The sequence below is a fragment of the Monopterus albus genome, unplaced genomic scaffold, assembly GCF_001952655.1.
Source record: "Monopterus albus unplaced genomic scaffold, M_albus_1.0 scaffold42.1, whole genome shotgun sequence".
Taxonomy (NCBI): domain Eukaryota; kingdom Metazoa; phylum Chordata; class Actinopteri; order Synbranchiformes; family Synbranchidae; genus Monopterus; species Monopterus albus.
Window position 1 is genome coordinate 484497 of NW_018127922.1, and position 10474 is coordinate 494970.

A 10474-nucleotide genomic window follows, 5' to 3' on the forward strand; every position below is an offset into this window, starting at 1 on the left:
GTGCAGAGAAAAACATGGGGAAATTGTGCAAAAGTGTTTAGACATTTCAGTCCTTTTAATTTGGATTTCCTTAATGTTTGAGTTCACCAAGATGCATCTAAAGCTGGCCCTTGAAGATTATGACTCTGTGGTCTGCACTTGTCTTTGGAAGGGAGCCAGCACTCTCACTAGCCTGCACACTTCTTCAAAGAATAGATTCCAATCATTAGTGTTAGCATGGAAGTTGAAGCCCCATGTGGAAAGCACACCTGTGGCGACTCAATGATCTCACTCGTCGTTGGATATAGCATAAAAAACCCGCTCATTCTCTCCAATGGCTATTGTTAAAAGGCAGCTCTTTGTGACACTCAGTGCACAATGCATAGAGGTAATTTAAATAAAAAAATAGAATGTATAAAAGACCAAGCTGCATATATAACCAGTGACATGGTTTGTTTCTTTAAATTGCCTTGCTTGGAGCTCTTGAAGTACTTGGAGTTGCAGCATGTTGTTGCATATTTATAGTCATAGTCATTATCTGAGTGCATTTAATGCTGTAGATAGTGCATATGAGACAGAAAGCTGAATATGAGGGAGAAGAGAGGAGATACATTTCCACCCTGATAGTATATGAGGCCACAGAATGTTGCACACTGGATTGAACAGCCTCTTTAAAAGCTGAAAATCCCTTGAGCACAAGTCTCACAGACTTAATTGAGTGTGGCCTAATTTGTACTTTGCTTTTTTCTATGAAAGCAAATGCCCTAAGCATTTCCTTTCTATCATCTCTTTATACTTCATCCCCCTCCCTCCTATACTTTTTCCATCCTTTCAGTTCTCTTTCCTTTACCGCTCCCTCCCAACCTGGCAGGCTTTCATCCCATGTCCCCACTCTGCCTCTGCAATCATTTAACTTATGCTTGAGCTTGAAACAATGTTAGTTGTCTATCAGAGGAGGTTGCTACCTTTCACGACTTAAGTGGTGTGCAGACAGTGCTTTTAAGACATTATGAGGCGTTTTAAATCCAACATAACTTCCCAGCCTGCTAATGAAATTTGCACAACTACAGCACACATTTGGTTAAAGCATGGGGATCAGTGTTCAGTGGCTCTTTTCCCCTCTTGCTTTAGTTTGATGAAAGTGAATTAGATATGCAGTTTGTTAATGGACCATTAAAGGAGATGCTAATCTTTATCTGTCTTAATAAGGATTGAATTTGGGCAAGACAGATCTACTGAATATTAATAGGAGGTGTTTTTCTAATGGCAAAACTGCACTTGATATGTATTGTTCTTTTTTCATAGAATTACATAGAAGTGCCTCAGAAATTCACTTTTTGTGTGGTCCACAAAAGGTCACGTAAACAAGACAGTTCATGAATGGCCTCAGCTCCTCAGTCTACACTCTGTTATGTAGTTTTCTCTGCTGTGTTGAAGGGATCCTGGCAGTCTGTGTTTCAGGGAAAGAAATATAGACAAATGTTTGACAGACTTTTTTAAGGACAGCGCAGTCTCACTTCAGCTGAGAACGATATCAAAAACAAAGTTGCTTTCACTTTGCCGCCTATCCACTGACACATTTATCTACATCTCTCTTTTTATCCGTTATCTTCATCTTTGCCCACATCCACTTTCTCTCATGTCAGCCATAGCTTGTATTGTGAAAAATGTGTTAAAAATGAACAAATGTTAGCAAAGGTTTTGTGGAATTTACCTGGTCATCTTACTGGATGCCTTCCTCAAGAATATTTACAGGTATTTGGTCTCTTTTATTGGTGTGCCAGTGCGAGGGCATGGGTTAGTCTGCTTATAGAGGGATTAGTATCCCCTGAAGTGATTTCTTTGGCAAACCTTACTGGGCTCAAATGCCACATGACCAGGTATTGTAGTTCTATGCCATGAATCAGAACTGCTGCCATGTGTCAAAGAATCGTAAAATCACTATGAAGCATTAGCATTCTTTCATTATTTGTTACATAAAATTGTGTTGAACACTTGTTACTTTATGTTGTGCTACAGTATAAACAAGCTAATGCTTATTACCTTAATATGTAATCTTAAACAAGAATTTTTTTTCAAGAGTCTGTTTAAATCATTGGGAATTATCCAACATTGTGTGCAAGCTTTACAATTGATCTTGTGTATCATCCTATAAAAGTTAGCTTTTTGACATTGCCTGTACCATCATATCTACTGTCTACCATTATCAACACAGAACACGTTTTCCAAAGCTTCAGTTTCTATGTAATTATGTCTCACATTACCCTGACATTCCAGTGAAAGAGTAGACATGAAAATTCAAATGTAGCCTTTTTGAAGAACCTAACTGGCACATGACACTACATCGTGACCAATATTTCAAGCTCACGAACTATACATTGTTTGCTCTTTTTTTTGTCTCAGTGTGTAAAATGTGCTTTATAAACAGAACTGCCTTTCATTTTATTCACAAAGCGAGTCTTCAGGAAATCTAAATGTCTCTTCAGTAAGTAGCTAATAGAAATACACCAGTATTTTAGAAGATCAACCCTTACATCACTCTGTAATAGTACCAATAGCTTCTGACATGGACGACAGTAATCCACTATGGTTCATGTTAAGACATAGGAACTAGCTTTGTATGTGCTCTGCAATATTGCGATCTGATAAACTACACCTCTTTACGTCATCTTTGGTAAAGTATAAAGAAAAAAATAAAGGTTTCAAACATTTCATTGATGTTTTACTAAGAGACTTTAAATGGCAATTCTCAAAGAGATGCTGCAGTTTTTTTTTTTTGTTCCTACTTAAGTGCTAATGTACCATAATCATCATCCACAATCAGCATGTTCCTAACTTCTTTCTCATCCCTGTGTGCAGGTATCACCACAGTCTTGACAATGACAACGCTCAGTATCAGTGCCCGCCACTCCCTCCCCAAAGTTTCTTATGCCACAGCCATGGACTGGTTCATTGCTGTTTGCTTTGCCTTCGTCTTTTCTGCCCTGATTGAATTTGCGGCCGTCAACTACTTCTCCACCCTGCAGGCCAACCGGGAGCAGCGGAAGACAGCTGCCATGAAGGCAGCAGCTCAGGAGGCGGCGGCAGCTGCTGCTGCTGCAGCTCCAGCTGCTACCACAGGGAATGATGGAGAGGTTTCTGCAGTAAGTCTGCCTCACTGTTACAAACTTGTTGGGGTTGCATGCATTGATAAATGACTCGAGTGTTAATGTACATTTGAGCAGGTGAATGGTCTCAAATACTGAACAGGCTACTGTAATGTGATGAGACTTGGGGCTTTGGTACAGTTTATTAAGAAAATGCAGGGTTATTATTACAGATGTGCCAGGTAATTTGTTGCTCAGTCAGAGAGGTCAAATAGGATGGAAACATGACACTGATCTGACTTTGTCTTTCCTGCTATCAATTCAGATAATTCTGTCTAGAGTTACAGCATACTGAGCAAATACCAGTTCTCTGTTTAAAATCAGAAAACTCATGGTAAGGGACTGATTAAGATAAGTCTTCTGTATGTAACAGTTACTGTACTCAAACTACACATCACTTCTTAATTGAAAGAGACTTTCCAATATACCGATGTCCTTTATAGTGCAAATTGGAATCATATTGATTAGAAGGTTTGCAGTATGTTCAATATAAACAATTCACAGTGGACAGTCTCTCTTTCATCCTTTGCCTAATCCTGGAGAAAAACACACTTTTGCTTACATCTCATATACATACGATACCTCAGTTCCTTCATCCTTCCTTCCCACTCATGCACACCCACAAAAATGCACCATGTAACATTATCCCCGTTTTTCTGCTTCTTCTGTAGCCTCCTGCTGTGAACTTCATGAGAACTCTTTTCTCTCTGCACACACATACTTTCTCTCCCTCTCCCTCATACACACAAACATTTCTTGATCATCCCTCTTTTTGCTTAAATGTGCTCTCCACAAATACAGTACATTTGATTTGTTGGGTTTTCCCTATGTAATAATATTGATAACAGTAAGGTCTAGACCTTACTTTGTAAAGTGTCCTGAGATGACCTTTGTTGTGATTTGGCGCTATACAAATAAAATTTGATTTGATTTGATTTGATTTGATTTGGAAACCTCACAATCTCCAGTTTATCCACTACCCTTGTCCTCATCTTTCTACACAAGAATGCATATCCACACCATAATGTGCAGAAAAAGTTGCCCCCTCCATCCACCTCTGCACAGTTCACTCATCACTCTATACAATGCCTTATCCATCCACCCATCTAGGGTATGTATATCATCCATCCATACCTTTCTCCCAATCCATTATTCCACCCTGTAAATGTGTGATAAACACAGAGAGTGACATGAGGAGATAGCCAGTGGTCCTGTGAACAATGTTGCTACAGTACAGATGAACTAAGAGCCATAGATTATCCAGCTGATCATGGCAGGCTCACAAGGAAGAGGGCAGCCACCTCAGTGGAGTGGAAGGGGCCCTGGGAAAGCTGGCCCAGTCCATTTTGTGGAGCAAGATGGAGAGATGGATGTGTAGGGCAGAGTGGTTTGTTTTTGTGTTGTATGTGCGCGTATGCGTGAGAGATACACAGAGAAAGAGAGAGTGGGATGGATGCATCATGGAAAATGACTGCTTTCACCAAATATGTAGGAGGGAAGACTCTTCATTACACAGACAATATGATTAAAAAAAACAAACAACAACAACAATGGTGTGTCAATAGAACTAGCCATCCCCAGTCACGATTTAAAACACTACAACCTGTTATGACTGTAAAGTAAAAAAAAAACCTCATAACAACACAAGTTTAATGGTCCATTTAATAAATCAAATATACAGCTGTAAATAAAAAGGGAAGGGGGTGTTTACCAGTGTGTATAAAAAGTGCTGCGTGCATTGTTAGTGTGTGAGTAGGTGGTGCAGTATGTGGTGCAGGAAATTCACAGAAAATAAAACATTCGTAGGAGGAAATAAAGGAAAAAAGAGGGAGATAGAGAGAAAGAACAACACTTTATTTATAGCCACAGGTGCTGGTAGCTATAGGACCGGCGATCAGCGCCTGGGTCAAGAAGCATCCTGATTTGTCCTGGTGTCCCAGCATCCTGATAATTAGGCTGAATGACTGTTATGATCTTCAAGCTCAGCCAAGTGAGACTGTAAAATGGAAAAAAAAAGTAAATTATTTATCATAAAAACTCAAAAGTTGGATTTGCAAGTAAAAAAAGTACTAAATACACCTTAATCCTATCACTTTTTAATTTCCTGAAGTGGTCAGGTGACATCAAATATGCTGGTAAAGAGATACTGTCATCAGTCAGTCAGTCAATCAATCAATCAATCAATCAATCAGACTTTCTTTATATAATGTAGCACATTTCAAACTAGTGAAATGCAATTCAAAGTGCTTTACAGTACAAGACACTGACATCATGTGTCTACGCGAGCAACAAGCCTCTGAAATAAAAGCAAAGACACCAGTGATGCACTCCATAGCAGTCGGAGGTGGAAGTGAGTCACTTCAGAGTTTGACAGCCACCATACAACATAGAAAGAAGGTTGGAAAAACCACAAAAAGGAAGGTGGCCACAACAAACATGTCAAGGGAAATGAAAGAGCCACTACTGACTGGAGAGCAGCAGGGGCTACTATTGCTGCTGCACAACAAAAGTTAGACAGACCTGCTTTAAACATTAATTTCACCCCAGGCAACCATTATATCATTCTGTGCAAGGTTCCAGTGGGGATCACTATATGGCCAAACCAAATTTTTGAAAGCTTTATTGTTTTTCCTTTATAGCTTCCTCTGGAGCAAGTCACACCAAGCTAGAGGCTAGTTTTCCTTAGTTCATAAAGTTGGAGAGTAAACTTACATAACCAGGAAGTGGGAGAGCATGTTATGTAGTCAGACTGTTCTCTTGAATGTCAGTCCACAATCTAGTTCCACAGTACACTGTATGTTAAGAATGGAGCCAAATATTTTGAGGATACTGTAAAACGTACTTGATTTTGTCTGTGATTTCTAACTTTTTGGTATTCTTGTAGAATTTGTGGTGAGTATACATGAATAAACATGACAGACACAATTAAGAGGGTAACAATAAGATGATCTGCGTACTTTGCATTTTTAACTCCAACTAATATCCATTATTTTTATTCTCCTACTTCCTAAACTAATTAATATACAGAGTCATAGTGGTGATATTCAAAATAGTGACTGCCTGGCTTCAAATACTTTCATATAAAGAGTACATTTATATACAGACACCCACTTCTACCACCTGCTTATATTCATCCACAAGCATATATACACCCATCAACGCCCACAGAGATGAACCTGTATGACAGATGCATTAATAGCACACAGTTAATGTAGTCTCATCTCTCTCTCATCTGTCATAGCATGTGTTTCGATCACTTCAGGGGACGAACACTACTTGCCTAACACCTAACCTTAAACCATGCCATCACTTTTAAATCTAGTTATTTACATTTTGTGGACTTGCTTTTTGTCCCCATAAGGACTGCTGTGGATCTGTTGAAATCTAGAACAGTGGATAAAGAGACAAGAGGTTTCTTGGACACCAGTTACAACAGAAAACCAACAGATAGGGGCACACACTGCAATTCAGAGATGAGTGAATTTACCACTGGATGCAGCTGTTAGATTTACTGCACCCATTGCCTCTTGCAGGCAGTGGATCCTCCTCTTATGTAACATAACCCAATCCATTAGATTTATTCTCACCTAAGTCAACTGAACTCAGTAAAGTGTTGATAAGGTTGGTTTTCCTGTAATCACTTTAAGAAATGTCTCACACTAAAGAAACCTGAAGAGAACTGGATGATTTTTAAATTCTTTGACCATAGTGCAGCATCCTGGCTTCACTTCCATCCCTCACTGTTGCATTCTGTCCTTATCAGCTATCATGGTGAAGGATGATCTTGTGTTTTAGGAATACCATGGAAATAGGATAGAGATTTTATACAGTTTTCTTTGCTTTAAAAAAGTGCTTGGTCTCTCTTCCAGTCTCTCTGTCTCTAACTCTACCTACAGGCAACACTGTGTTCCTTGACCCATTTCCCACATGTACACTCCCTTTAGCTCTGTACACATACTGTACTGTATCTGATTTACAAGTACTGGAGCAGGAAGCATGTGCTGAGTTCACACTGAAAGTCAATGAGACGTAGTGATAACTGTGTGTCGATATACTGTGAACCTCTTGTGTGTTTCCTACAGCTACAACAGTCTTCATGGAACAGATTGAATAAAGTCACATCCAGTCAAAAGGAAAATCATCACTGATTTCATTTGTTAAGCTTAATTACTGTGGTGCTCGTTGCTATAGACAGTTCTCTGTAGACACACGTTCCCTGACCAACATAGAGCTATGCAAATATGACATCAATGTCAAGACAGATTTTTGAAACCCATTAAGGATATCTCCATTTTGTCATTATATCCACAACAGTTTTAACATTAGCACATATAATATCATGCTTTTATGACTCTCTGGGTACAGCACAGGGCCAGTTTCATTACTAACACCATCATATCACATCATACAATATTCTCTTTAATGTGAATGTCCTCTTATATTTCTGTATGTTTTCTCTCTGCCTCTCCAAGGTGGATGCCAGTAGCGTGCTGAAGAAGAGGATGAATTCTGCTCCGCTGTTTGACCGCCCTGCCAAAACATTTCCCAACTCTGCTGTCAATGCACATACCTTCCTACAACAAGGTTCAGCTGTACCAGCCAACAATGTCCTGACTGGCACTAGCATCATTGACAAATACTCCCGCATCCTCTTTCCCCTTTCGTTTGGCGCCTTCAACCTGGTCTACTGGATCGTCTATCTCACCAAGGACACCATGGAGATGTCCAGGTAAACAGATGGCATGGTTACTACAAATAATTCCAGCATTTGTTTTGTTGTACAGTACAAGCAGCACAGGGTGGTGTTTATTGTACTACGTAAGTCAGAGAGTGATGGTGCACTACCTCCTCACAGAGTATAATTTGTTTTGTTAAATCTTGCATAATCTTTTTCAGGCCACTGCAAAACACATGCACAAGTTCTGTCCTTGTGTGTGAATTTAATATGTTTGTTTAGTTTAGTCATCCAGCGGATCAGAAGTCCAGTGGGTGCAATGAAACAGGGCTCGACCTTTCACCCAGTTAAACTCTTATGAACAAATATTCTTCAGCAGTGTGGTAAATTAATTATGAATTAAAATGGGTACAGTAGCTGCACAGCATATTTTTCACTTAAAAGAAATATATTGATGGAGTCCTTATTAAGTGAAAATTTCCCTGACAAATTGGTGCTGATGTTAAAGAGCTGAGTTCATCAAAGCTGTTGAAGTGTCACTGGAGAGGGAGACATGGTGTGTATATACAGCATGATATTAGAGTTTGTTCACAAGTACTTTGGGCAAAAAAGGCCACATAAACTGTATAACAGATTGCACATAAAGGTTAAAATGTATGTTTAGAAACTAAGCATCATAATCCACATTTAAAGCAGGTTCAGTGCACATGTCCATCTCACAGGTGGTATGGTGTATTGGGGGGGTCTACACAATGTCTTTGTCTCCACACCTTGTTCCATATTTGCAGCAGCCACACAAAGCTCTCACTATTTTTAGCTCTAGTTATATACCATATGACTTTTTGAAATGTGTCAGCTGAGGTGAAGAGTTGTCACAGGCTCTGCGGAGCCGTTGAGCTATAAGTGCAACCTGACCACTGAGCAACACTGGCATGGTCTGTATTTATCATTCAATATTTTGCAATGTGCAAAAGTGCTGCAGTATTTGTTGCTGTCTGCATGTTTGATACAAAGTGAACCAGCCTCCTCACAATAAAACTGTTAGCAGATTATTGATCATAAACCAAATTACTGACTAACAGCCATAGTGTTTCTGCATTGTCAGACTCTCCTCTTTACCTTCCCAACTGGTGCGTGCTGCTCAACTATTCTGATACATAATATCAATGATCCGGTGTATGCTAATAATCAAAACACCGTGCCATGCAAAGAATGCCATCTGAAACAGTTGCTTCCTCTTCCTGGCTCAGATCTAATCTCTGTTCCAACTATTCAAAGAATCCCAGTAAACTATAACTCCCCTGGCCTATTAGCCAGGTGGTGGTAATAAAGTAACTGTGGACCCTCTTTGCTAAAGCTGTAAATCTAATGAATTTTAGTGTTTTAGTGAACTAGTCCCCTTGATTTTAAACAGTGCTCCAGTTGGCTAACACAGTAAATACTGACCAGTGATTCAGTGAACACATAGGGTGATATGTAGATATGTAACTACATAAACATAAACACAACTGTGAGGTTAAAATATATAAACTTATGTATGTTATATAATAAAAACCCTAACTAATTATATTCATTTCTATCTAAAAATGAAAATCACCCTAACACAAACAAACAGCTTTGGTTGTCAGGGTGAATTGTGAAAGCTCAGAGTTATATTAACATAATTTTTTATAAGTGTTGTCTTTCAAATAAATGATAAACAGAGATATATACATGACTCACTGTTTTCATTGATAGCAGATAAACACAGCAGTCTTCATGGTATTATTATTATTATTATCAAAGCAATATGTCAACAGATGAGATCACTCTGCACTGTTTTAATGCAATCAAGAGATATACAGTGCATTGCTCTCACACATAGCCTCTATGGCTCCAGTAGGATTTTGTCACAGAATGCTGAGGATTATACTGGTTGAAGGAGAATCTCCTTAGATGACATATGTTCACAAGAAAGTTTTGTGCTTGGTTTGTCCCAACCATATGCTCTAAACAGATGCATATGCCTGGTTGTGCATTTATGTACACACTATCAATGTGCATCACCACACCTGAGACTTTTCAGCTGTATGGGTTCAGCTCCTTTTATTCCCTGCCTTGCTCTTTCTCTAAAAAGAGAGAAGCCCCGAGGCCTGTATGAGACAAGTCAGATGACACGACAGTGTTGGCAGTCATCGGGATTGCTCTGTGTGACTAACCCTCTCAGTGACACTGGCTTAACTGCATCTATTAATTGACAAATTGCTTGCAGGAAAGTGGCAGAATGGTGGCCTCCAGGCTCCGAGATTCAACCAGAATTAAAAATAAGGAAATATGTAATAATATATAAGAAATGTAATATATTCTGCACGTGGGGTTCTGTGTGAATTCATATACATATGTACAGTACAGCATATGTGCAAAACAGAAATGTTTGCACATACATTCAGCTGTATGACTTACCTAGTTTAGTGATAAAAGGAAAGAAGAGGTGATACAGTAGTGTCCCAGGGCTGAAAACTGAAAATTACAGAGATTTTGGCCCGAGCCAGAGCAAAGAAAAGTTGGCTAAAAGTTGGATTTTTACTTGTCCTTATTAAGAGTATCTACCTGTAATCAACCCGAGGCAGCCATGCCTTGCTTACAGTTCTACCACTAATAAAATGTCAGCATTACAAACCAGAATAGCTGCTCT

At 39.2% G+C, this 10474-nt stretch overlaps 1 protein-coding gene across 1 annotated transcript in view; it reads left to right on the forward strand.

Annotated features, from left to right (window-relative positions):
• gabra6b (gamma-aminobutyric acid type A receptor subunit alpha6b) overlaps positions 1–10474 on the forward strand; it is a 19184-nt gene that overhangs the window by 5282 nt on the left and 3428 nt on the right. The window contains exons 8-9 of the mRNA XM_020599766.1: positions 2839–3122; positions 7598–7854. Of these exons, the coding sequence (XP_020455422.1) occupies positions 2839–3122; positions 7598–7854 (541 nt within the window). The remainder of the gene's footprint in view (positions 1–2838; positions 3123–7597; positions 7855–10474) is intronic.